Genomic DNA, 12,488 nt, shown 5'->3' with positions numbered 1-12,488 from the left:
ATGTGAAGCACAACTATTTTTTTAAAATAAAGAAATAAGTAATCAAATATCTAGAGTGTTGGCCACCCCTGGCAGGGAGGCAAGGTAAGGGGACAGGAAAGTTCTAAGAAGGCAGCGTTAAGGGTGCTGGCAATATTCATGGATTTTATGTTACACAATAAATTTAAACAGTATTATTACGCATCTTGCCTTACATATGTATAAACACATCCATGTACAAATTAAATATACTATTCCTATGTATTAAAATCACCTAACAAACTAATAATTAGAAGTAAGCTGATTATGTTGGATTCACAATGAAACCATGATATCTCACCTTTCATGCACATATTAGATGAACAGTTTCCGTGGTAAAGAAACCATACTAAAGAAAGCCTCCAACTAAAGCATGAAAAATAATAAGTAATGGAAAATAACAAAATGAGCAGACCCAATTTAAACTCACCACCAGAGCTTTAGATCTGTTGCTTAGAAGTTTTTCAATATCCCTGGCTGCGATTTCCACCAGCTGGCGTGCATTATTTGGTTCCACAGTATACAAATCTTGGTATTTCTCATAAATCTATGTGAAAAGCAAAATAAATTATTAAGAACAATAATTGCTTATTTGGCTCATAGGTTCACATTAGAATGTATTTAAAATCATAAACAATTGATTAGAAAAGTCCACCCTTTTCTTCCTTCACCTTAATCTTCCCAGAGTTTAGGTGTGTCAAAAATATGTATATAAATATTAGTTTCCTATAAGACCACCAGCTCGCCAAAATAGTTACGTCAACAGGCTGTAAAACATCTTGAACAACAATGCTTTGTATATGCAATTTTGTGACTTGAAGTTGTACTTTCAAACTCAAAACCTGGAATTAACTGCCATCAGCATTTTAAAAACAGGAGAACTGAAGTATGGGACGTCAAACCTGGAGGATATGTGCAGTGAACAAAGGTAGGAGGGCGGGGGAAGTGCTAATGTATGGAGAGAGACTTCCCACTGTTCTCCTTCATTGCAATCACTGAGGCTAACGGGTTTGCTGCCAAACCTTATAAAAAGAAAGAGAGAGAGAATTAATGAATGAATATGAAGCCCCTGCTAAGGAAGGTTCATCCAGGTGACACAGGGAGCTTCATTTCACAGAGTAGTAGTTGAAAGTCATCAAGGTCAACATTAAAGGTTAAAATGGAATTGTGTAAATATTTTTATTATCAGATTGACTTTTGTTTTGTCTTTAAATCGATGAATCAAACTATACTGAAAGTAAGCTAGGCAGCAAAAGGAAACTTGGCTGCATTTCTGGCTCATGTAAGTGTCCATGGAAAGAGTTCCCTAGCATGGCATCAGATGCAATTGGTATGCAGAGCCTGTACACTCCTGGTGAGAGAGGAAGAATGAAAAAAAGGGGTGGGGAGAGGACCAGCAACCCTATCTGTGGCTGGAGGGCTGAGCAGAGAAGAAAATCCCTTATGCATCCAACAGATGGGTTGCACATGCATGACTAAACCATCTTTAAAAGCCAAGACCTGGCAGTTTTTTGCCATCTTATGAGAAGAGAATCCAGGCACATGAAGGAACCAGTTCAAACCTGTTTTCCTAGCACAACTTCAGCATTCTGTTACTACCAACAGGTTCTACAGCCCAGTCCCAGCTGAGCATGGATGCTACTGGTGAATGCTGGTTTCAAATGGACACAGAAACATATACTAACATCTATGTATATAAAAGCTTAATATGCTAAGTGGTCGACCGATCAGGGTAGGTTAGCTTGCTGCTAGGGTCTGTCCGGTCAGAACTGGGTGAGACAGGCAGGACAACCCCTGGAGCCCTCCCGTAGTCCCTCCTTGGCCAGCCGCCCCCATCGGCCCTGATTGGGACTGGGCAAGATGGTCCCGATCGCCAGCCAGGCCAAGGAACCCCAACCGTGCATGAATTCATGCACCAGGCCTCTAGATCAGGGGTACTCAAACTTTTTAAATAGGGGGCCAGTTCACTGTCCCTCAGACCATTGGAGGGCCGGACTATAGTTTAAAAAAAACTATGAACAAATTCCTATGCACACTGCACATATCTTATTTTGAAGTAAAAAAACAAAACGGCAAAAACACCCGCATGTGGCCCATGGGCCGTAGTTTGAGGATGCCTGCTCTAGATTATTTATAACAGATAATGTTAGTTTACATAGAATTAAATTTTTTATTCAAGTGATAAAAATTAATAGTTTTAAAAGATTTAAATCAAACTTTTACTCCTAAATTCATTTGATTTATTCAAACTATGAGGTGTTTCCATACTAGTCCCAATTTTGACCTTGTAGGTTTTCATTTCACCTATTCAAACCACAGTAACTTAGCATATACAATTTCCATATTTAGTGTCATCCAGGATTCCTGCATATTACTGGACTGCTTGTGTTTTCTTCTGCAAGGCAGATTATCGAGCTCTGTTTTAAAGACCCAGGTTATCCATGGTAAAATCCATCCAACTCAAGGCTCCCTCTTTTATTTTGGCCTAAGATGACATCCAAGAACATGACCTCCTGAATAGATTAATTGATCAGGGTACAAAAAGATAAACCTCAACATCACTTTAATTGATCCAGGATATTTAGTTCTTTGCAGTAAAACCAATATAGCTAATTGGTATAAAGGCAGCTGTGCTTTGAACCATTAATGTTTTGTTCCTTTCCGTATGAAGTCTGATCTCCTTCCTGTGGTATAGAGACTACACTATAATTCAGAGTTGGTGAAGATTAGTTCAGGATGCATAGTCTTTACTTTGCATTATGTACTATAAATAAAGACATTTATTAATTCACTACCTACACATATTAGAAACATTATAAGTACTTTAAAGAATGAGAGGATTATAAATCACAAGAATTTAGTTCATATATATATATATATATATATATATATATATATATATATACACACACACACACACACACACATATATATATATATATAGTTCTAAAATATATTTATTCTCTCAAATTATGTTTCTAGGGTAACTTTTTTAATGCTTAGAAAAAGAAAAAAAACACAAGATCTAGCTGGCAAATACACACACACACACACACACACACATATATATATATCTACACTAATAAAAGGGAAACATGCAAATTGACTGTACCTTCGCTACGCCCACAGCCAATCAGAGCGAATATGCAAATTAACCCAAACAAAGATGGGAAACATCCTCAGGACCCAGGCTGCTCCAAGCCTGTAGGCCAGCGCTTAGGTCCTGAGAGACAGGGGTCGTAGAATGCCCCCTGGCCACTTTGAGCCTATGGGTGCAGGCGCCAAGAGGCTGGGGGCGGGGTGGGAACATCCCTGCGTCACCATAGTGCCCCCAGCCGCTTGGGAATGCTCTAGCACCAAGCGGTGGTTTGGGTCCACACCCCCAGCCCGGCGCCCACGATGGGGGGCTGGCTGCTGGCCTCTGTGGTGTGTGGAGACCCCGGCGCCCACTGCTGCGTGCGGCCCAGGGGTCCCTGCATGCCCCCCAGCCTGGCACCCATGCTCAGGGATCATATAGGAGGCAACCAATCAAAGTGTCCCTCTAACATTCATGTTTCTCTCTATCTCTCCCTCTCCCACACTCTCTAAAAATCAATGGGAACATGTCCTCAGGTGAGGATAAAAAAAAGAAAAAAAGAAATGCATATCCTATGAAAGACACATCTTGAAAATGCCTAAAGAAAGTTGTTATTTTTTCTTGGTGAAGGAACTGGAGTCCGTGTTGATGAAAACACCTTGGTGGCTGTGTTAACTGACAGTGGCTGCAGCAGTGGGGTGATGGGGCTGGTGCCTTCACCTGATCAGCCCGGTTGCCTCCCACAAAGGGAGGCCAGACTTAGGCTTAGGCCCGCTCCCTGTGGGCCTAAGCCATCAGTAGGACGTCCCCTGAGGGCTCCCAGTATGTGAGAGGGCGCAGGTTGGGCTAAGGGACCCCCCCCACCCCCAGTGCACAAATTTTGTGCACCGGGCCCCTAGTATATATATATATATATATATATATATATATATATATATATATATTTATTTTTTTATTGATTTTTACAGAGAGGAAGGGAGAGGGATAGAGAGTTACAAACATCAATGAGAGAGAATCATTGATTGGATGCCTCCTGCACACCCCCTACTGGGGATGTGCCCGCAACCAAGGTACATGCCCTTGACCGGAATCGAACCTGGGACCCTTCAGTCTGCAGGCCGATGCTCTATCCATGAACCAAACTGGTTAGGGCGCAAATAAACTTTTTAAAATAATATGTTTTTATTGCCCATATTTTCAAAATATATATATTTTATTGATTTCAGAGAGGAAGGGAGAGAAAGAGAGAGATAGAAACCAATGATGAGAGATAATCATTGATTGGCTGCCTCCTTCATGCCCCTCACTGGGTACTGAGCCCACAACCAGGGCATGTGCTCTGACTGGGAATCAGAACCTTGACCTCCTAGTTCATGGATGGACGCGCAACTACTGAGCAACATCAGCTGGGTGCAAATAAACTTTAAATAAATGTAAAGTTAAAGAAGCTTAAATCTCGATACCCAATGTAAATATCCTGCTGTCTACTTTACATATAAAACATTTGAAATGTTTTCTTGGTAATAAAAATGAATTTGAAGCATTTAACTGTCGTCCCACCAAAAGAAAAACTAACTCTTGCTTCTGGTTTTAAAGAATACAATATTCTTTGTTGCATAAAGTATTGAGAAGGCTCTCAAAAAGTCTACTGGTTTTTGTTTTGTAAACATTTTCAGAGTAGAAAGTTTCACATGGATTTTAACATTATGTATTTTCCTAATGTACATAAATTTATGATTTTTTCTCCCACTAAAATAAACCACATTTCTATACCATTTCACATGTTACCATAACGACTATTTGAAAAATTCTTCAGTATCTTTTCCTCTTTCTAGTATTTTGTTTCCTTAAAAAACAATGACCTGCTTTAGCATTTTATCCAATGGCCTTTCTGAAAGAAAAATATTATGGTAGAAATAATAGGAGTTTTTGTGACCAGGCAAACTCCATTCAAATCACAAGTTGATTCCTCACATGCTGTGTGACACTGGCTTCCATTTCCTCTGCTAGAAAGAATACGACCCATAAAGAGACTCCAGGACAGGATGCTTTATTCTGCTGACCGATGCATGAATATGCTTTTCATTTTCTATTGTTCAAGTCCTCCCCCTACTATCTTTGACATAAGTTTTGACAAAACAATACTTGTCGCCTGTATATTCTTTCTTTCTTACAATTTTAATTAACTGGTTTTAATGTACTTTCAGTATTACATTGACAGACCAAACTTTGTGGTAATGATAACAGAGAATATGCTTTCCCTACCTTTTTCATTGGAAACTGCTAAGTCACTTTGCTCTAGTTAAGTCCATAGTTTCAAGATAATCTTCAGAATAATACATTTAAAATACTCTCGAATGTAATATCTAAAAGGTGATGCCACTGATTGATATAACTGCTTCATAAACATACATAGAAAAATGTTTCTGAAATCACAAGCCCTAGTTTTAGGTGATGAATGATGCCACAGACTAATGCAGATACCCCCGAGATGCTCACTGAAAGCCAGATACACTTCCAGGTTCTGGATGACAGATAAGACTGGATTAGCAATCACTTTCAGGAAGCTTCTCTATACCACTCACTTTAAGAAACTTAAAAAATGCATTCACTTAGCCATCATATTAATGGGAACACTGGGGTTCGGGCTCTTGATTATCAGAGTGAAGTGAGTTTTACTCCCATTTCACTTCAGATATGACCAAACTACTGTCCGGACCAGCAGAAGGTGAAATGGTTAGGCAACGTGAGTTCGCAATACCCTTCTGCTCGGACTCCCCCTTGGCTTCAGCAGGATGTAGGGGGATAGAAGAGCCCCTCGGGAGGAACAAGAAAGGCGGCTGAGAATGAAGGGTCAGTTTGTCTGCGAGGAGACTGCCCTCGGTGCAGGAGGAGGGGAGCCCAATGCCGAGACTGAGGGATGGACCGTGGGAGCAGAGGTCCCCCTGGAGGAGGATGGTGAAAACCACCAGAGCTGAGGGGCCCTCAGCAGGATGAGGAGGAGATGGACCAAGTTCTTAGAGGCAATCACATTCAAGAGCAAATACACGAGACATTCCTCCACACAGTTTCCCTTTGCGCCCAGATGCCGAGGAGCAAAGTCAAGAACATGAGAAAATACTGAAAGGGAGTTTGAATTTGAAATTGACTAAATCTATAATTGACCACAAAAGCCCCTTTTGAACCGAAAAACAGCGAACCTTGAAATGGTAAGATTAATACTTTCCTCCCCTGGGAGAAACAATGTCGGCTCTTGAGTAAGTTAAGTTCCCTAGAGAAACAAATTTTTATGCTTACAGCTTATATATGTAAACTTGGTAACTCCTTCCCTCAATAATTGTACATTTGCTTTCCTTCCACAGAACTTGTCCTGCACAGCAATCAAGATCTCGGTCCTGCCCACAGCCATCTTTCAGAGGAAAGGTTCCCCTGTGACAGTCCCCAATGAAAGAGGAGCCCTAGAGTTTCCTTATAAATGGGTAGCATTATTCTAATGTATGACCTTGACTTTGGCCCTTGCTTAATTGTATTAGGATATATCAGACCTGCAAGCAGCTAACTTCTGAATCAGTGGCCTGTAGGAGCCAGTACAAAAGATCTGTTTAAACAGTAATACATTGCGCCAATCAGAGTCTGACTGTAGATGACAGTGGGATGGATCAAGGGCAGAAGCAGAAGTGAAAAGACTAGTGGGAGGAAAAGAGTATTCAGACACCGAGTGACAGAAGTGATGGCTGTGGTAGGCACAATAAAGGCCTCCCAAAGAGATCCACATCCGAATCCCCAGAATCTGTGAATACGACGTTACATGGCAAAGTGGAATTAAGTTTGCAGATGTAATGAAGTTTTGCTAATCAGATGAATCGAAACTAACGAGATTATCCTGGAGTGTCCTGGTGAGTCCAATGTGATCACAAAGACCCTTTAAAGTGGATGAGGAAGATGTGACTCTGCAAGAGAAAACCAGAGTTGGTAGCAGGAGGAGAAATTTCAAGAAGACGGAGATTTTTGCCTGTTTTGTCCACTGGTACAGCCCAGCACATAATATAGTGCCCGCACGTAGCAGGCGCTCCATAATCCTGGCGGCATAAATGAGCAAATGGACACTGAGACCGGTGATTGCATCAGGCTTTACTAGGAAGGGAAATGCTGGCTTGTAACAAGTTTTTCCTTGTATTTTAAAACCAATATTTATTTTAAACCTAAAAAACAACAAGGCTACGTAAGGTACTAGGCAGTTACATAATGTATCATAAATGCAACATGCAAATGGTAATTAGGTTAGAGTAAATACACAGAACAGGATAATAATCAATATGACTAATATCAGTGTTCCAATGAGGAAGTACAGAAAATTGTACCATCAGAATTCAGAGGAAAGTCAGGTCACATGGGTTATGATCATCAAAAAGATGGATTATAGCCACACTCTGGAATAAATGTGCACAAGTAAGGGAGAGAGAAAATCAGAATGTGTGTGAAACAAGAAATTATTGGAAAATAAAGACTGAAAAACTAATTGGGACACTATTATGAAGAGCTGTAAAATTCAGAGTGCTAGTTTTTACCTGATTATGTAGTCAATTCCAAACTATTTGAGACTGACCCTAAACCCAAAGGATCTAAATTTATTTCACTGCCAACAAAATACCTTTAAAACGCAGCACAGCTTCATTTGTGCTTAACCATCTAGTAGCAAATGGCTTCTCTAAAGAAAAATTGCTTCCTATCAATACTGATGTGTAACTTTACAAATTTATATTCATTTAAGGAGTTTCATACGTGTACTCTTGCCTCAAATTCTTGTCCTTCTTACATTTTCAGCCTCAGCAATAATGACATTTTTACCAGATCATTCTTTGTTGTGGGCAATGCCCTATGCAGTATAGGATGTTTAGCAGCATCTTTGGCCTCTACACACTACAAGCCAGTAACACTCACCATACCCCCCACCCAACCCCTGGTTGTGACAATAATAAATGTTTCAAATGTCTCTTGGGGAACAAAATTGCCCCTGGCTGAGAATCACTGCACTCTATATAGAGACATTAAAGGTGTCTTCAGGGGAGAAATATAAGAAGCTATATGTTGTATATTGAGAGTGTGCAGTAGCAAATAATGGTCTTGTATGCCATTCATCTTCATTGTAAAGAAGAAGCTAACCCTTGGCTATATCACTTCCATAAGTTTTTAGCTTCCCCGTCCTTTGTGAGACTCATAGACAAGAAGAGAGCACAGCCACTATCTATCACTCTCCCTGTAATTAGTATTACCAAGCCATTAGATTGCTACTTGAAGAAACAATAAATAAGAACTCACTCAAATACCAGCATAACTTTAAAAAGTGTTATTGATTGATAATAGAACAGATCGGTATGGTAAAAAAAGAAATCATTTTAATAGTCTTTCACTATTAATGTTTATGAACTGATAGTACTGCACTTAAAGACCTGTTTATAAAATATGGAAAGTTATCATAAGATTAGAAACCCCTTTAGAATTCATTTTACTTTGTGTCTTTGAAAACAGATGTAATTAACCACTGTTTAAAAGAAACAAAGCACACATACACAAAAATAACAGAGTCCATATTCTCTCTATGGAAATACATTCTGCAGTCAAAATAGATTTCTCTCCATTTAGGGAGGGAGTGTAATGTATTTTTCCCTAAGATGACAATAATCTCAATTTGCCTGTTATGGTAACTAGTCACATTTCCTAGTTGGAGGTGTACGACAACTCTGAACAAAATCAAAACATGAAATAAATAAGCTATATTTGAAAAGTAATACTATTACTTTTATAAAGTACTTATATTACTTTTTAAAATAACTATGTTACTTTTAAAGTAATATAAATATAAAGCTACATTTTAAAGAGAAGCAAGCATTTTAAATAGCATCTATTATTGCTGTCACATTGCATTTTATATCCCTTTTACCCCTACAACGTTTCTGTGAGGAAGGGAGAGTGTCACTATCTCCCTTGACAAGCAGGTAAAGGGAAATCTACTATCACCAGCTACTTAGCATCATTCCCGAGAAGCAAAAAAAAGATTCCCATTCTTACTGTTGACTCTGCATCTTGCTAAATCCCTACTCAGAATCACCAATGATTAATTATGTTCTGCTTCAGAGTATCTTCTTTTGCCAATAAAATAATATATTAAACTCTCTACCACCTAGAAAATGAACATTCTATTTACATAAGATCATGTGACCACAAAGAAAAAGCATTGGTCTGTGAACCCCTTAAGTTACTAATGAAATTCTTCACTCAAAATCCTTGTGTAAATACTAACTTAATTAAGAGAACTGAATGCTCAATATTTATACACATTTCATATTTATGTCTTTGAGATAGTATTGGGAGTGCTCCAACAATAAGATATCCCCTGAGGGCTCCCGGACTGTGAGAGAGCGCAGGCCGGGCTGAGGGACCCACAAGCCCCGAGGGCATGAATTTTCGTGCACCGGGACCTCTAGTATAATACAATTCTCTTGACTAATACAACAGGGGTATGATCTTTCTTGAGTTCTGGTTATAGGTCAATAAATATTATATATGGATATGTCATAAATCTCAACAACTCCATGAGATGAAACATCTCGGCGATCACCAACCTATCAACTGGAAGAAAATAAGTGTATTTTCTTCAGGTGGAAGACCATAAAGACAAAATCAAGAAAAACTATTTTCTGTACCACTCTTAGCAATCCTTTTAATAGATATACACACAAAACCATGTATGTACATACCAACAATAATGGAAGATTTTACATTCTGCATGTAAATTTAGATTTTACAATATCTTTCTATACTTCCTTTTTAAAAATAAATTCAAATAGAAATGTTCATAAGTGGGTAACTGCTAGCCGAATTTTGGCTTCTTCTAATTTATATCTCTTACTAAAAGAGCAGTAGCATAACCATGGTAACCTTGTACCTAATCAGGGATCTGCTTGCCTTCTCAATATACAAGAAGCAATGTAAAAAGGTAAAATATTAAAGTCTAAAGCAAGCATGTCAAACTCAAAGGCTGATATGGGCCAAATAAACAAGGCATGCGGCCCATGGACTGGGAGTTTGACATGTTTGGTATAAAGCATCACAAGATTTTTTTTTTTTTAAATTTTGGAGTTACATCCAATTTAGTAGTTGTGTGTCCTAGAACCAAAATTTAACATTGCAATTGCTTCATGCATATTAAAGATGATGATGTTCACTTTATAAGGTTGTCCTGAGAATTAATAAGATACCACATGCAAAGGGCTTAGTGTAGTTCTTGAACTAATGAAAAACAAATTAAGTCCTTCAGTTGTATTTGAAAGGTTCTAATATATTAAATTCACTAAGCAAAATTATAATACATTACTGTCTCTTTTCCCTAATTTTATTTCTTCTCTTCCCTCAATTATTTCATGTACTTTGTGGCTGAGCATACTCAATTAATGGACATATTATCTTCTAATAAATGTTTAGATAATGGAATAATTCATTAAGACATAGCACTATTTAAGCTAATTCATGCTGTATCTTTAACAGAAGTTAGGCAAATAACTTTAATTTTCATTAAATTTTAAAGATATCTTATTTTCGCTAAGTTGCCTCATTACAGCTGCATATGAGTATTCAGGTAAAATGCTAGTTCTATCTTGCAAAACCAGTAAAAATAATTACATTAAATACTTTTGGAAGAATCATCATTTCCATAATATTGAATTTCAATCCATGAACCTGTTAAATCCCTCCATTTATTCAACTTTTGGTCCTCGCCTTGTATCCAATACGCCCAAACTCAGCTCAAAGTCCACTATCCACTATAGCATCCTTCAGCCAGTCTCTGCTTTAAATTTCCACAGCCAAAAGCCTGCACATGAACCTTCTCTCTAGGCAAAAGCACAGAGGTATATGGATCACTTATCTACGCAAAATGACGCTCTTTCTGTGACCTAATACTCACATTCTTTTTCCAATAATCGATTCGGTTCTATCTCTCCCCCCTCATTCGTTACATATAATAAAACAAATTATTTAATTGTATTTTTTCTGTCACTGTGGTTATGTATGTGCCTCAGAAACAGAAAAAGTGTGGGAATTTTCTTCCATCCTCTCCATTCTATTTTGTTATCCATATTCAGACAAAGCCATTTATTCATTTAACAATTTTACACTCTTCTTAGTCAGCTACACTTCACAAAAGCATAGTGGAAATCAGGTGAGACTTTTTTGTTGCATAATGATTCCCTGCAAAAGCAGATTCGGTGAGAGAAGGTTCACATATTTACATGAAAAGTAAAAATGAGGTCAGCCAAGAAAGTGGTTTCTGAGGCTGCAGAAACTCTGGAGGAGTGAAGGAGCGCTCCCAAGAGCAGTTATTTTTAATCTCAATCTGTCAATAAAAAGATTCATATAGCTTCTAACCAGAACCTGTTAATTCTCATCTCTTTTTTTCTCATCCCACAAACTCCATCACTTTCATAGAGGCTCACGTATTACCTTGCACACGCTCATATTCTTACATATTTCCCCACAATATCATTGCAGATCACCAGCACCAGCTACCAAGAGCTTTCAGGCATCTTCGGGCCCACGTAGTAGATTAGCAGAGCGTCAGTTCTCTGGGGAAAGGAACTGTTCTCTGTCAACCCTTGTAGCCTGCACAGAACCTGGGACACACATGCTGACTAAACTAAATTTGATCATTATTATTCACAAGGAACATTTTTCATTTCCAAATATCTTCATCTCACAGATATTTATGTTTGTTCAACATACTCTTAGATTAAAACCTATAATTGTTTTGTACACAGTTTCTTTTGAATAATTTTTTAAGTATCTGCTCAATTAATAAGGTCCTTTATGAATTTGTATTAATATATATGGTAACCAACCACACATTCCATTTTCTCTGGAGAGAAGTATTCACACATAAATACCCATATAATAAATATTCATGTATCATACATATGAATCTGCTTTAATACATTTCATCTCATTTTTTGGAAAATAAAAGGCCTCATTGCATCACTAAGATCACAAGATGAAAGTACTTTCAAATTGTTACATTACTTACATTGAAATTGAAGAAATAACATTTAATGTTTAATAAATGTTACAAAACCTACAATATAAATGTTCTTACCCAAGTCAAATAACCTTTTAAAGATGATAAATAAATATTTATATAATACTATTATCTTCAAAAATCATTTAATAGTGACTTTCATAAATCCTAAGAAACACCCTATTTTACAATGACTTTTTCTTACACCAAAATCTTTGCTACCCATATCAATGACTCACTCTAGTCTCCAGACATGGCTGTAAACACTTTTCAACTCTCCTTAAAAATAAAATCTACCATCAAAAAATGAAGACGTGTTCCCACTGA

At 37.9% G+C, this 12,488-nt stretch overlaps 1 protein-coding gene across 4 annotated transcripts in view; it reads right to left on the bottom strand.

Moving 5' to 3' along the window:
* Positions 1–12,488, bottom strand: part of CACNA2D1 (calcium voltage-gated channel auxiliary subunit alpha2delta 1) — a 379,039-nt gene that overhangs the window by 295,244 nt on the left and 71,307 nt on the right. For all 4 annotated transcript variants that reach the window (XM_079785391.1, XM_079785388.1, XM_079785389.1 and 1 more), the window contains exon 3: positions 449–565. In XM_079785391.1, coding sequence (XP_079641517.1) covers positions 449–565 — 117 coding nt within the window. The remainder of the gene's footprint in view (positions 1–448; positions 566–12,488) is intronic.

This window comes from Cnephaeus nilssonii, assembly GCF_951640355.1.
Source record: "Cnephaeus nilssonii genome assembly, chromosome: 12".
Taxonomy (NCBI): Eukaryota; Metazoa; Chordata; class Mammalia; order Chiroptera; family Vespertilionidae; genus Cnephaeus; species Cnephaeus nilssonii.
Note: the sequence above shows the minus strand (reverse complement) of the source record. Positions and strands in the feature narration are given on the sequence as shown.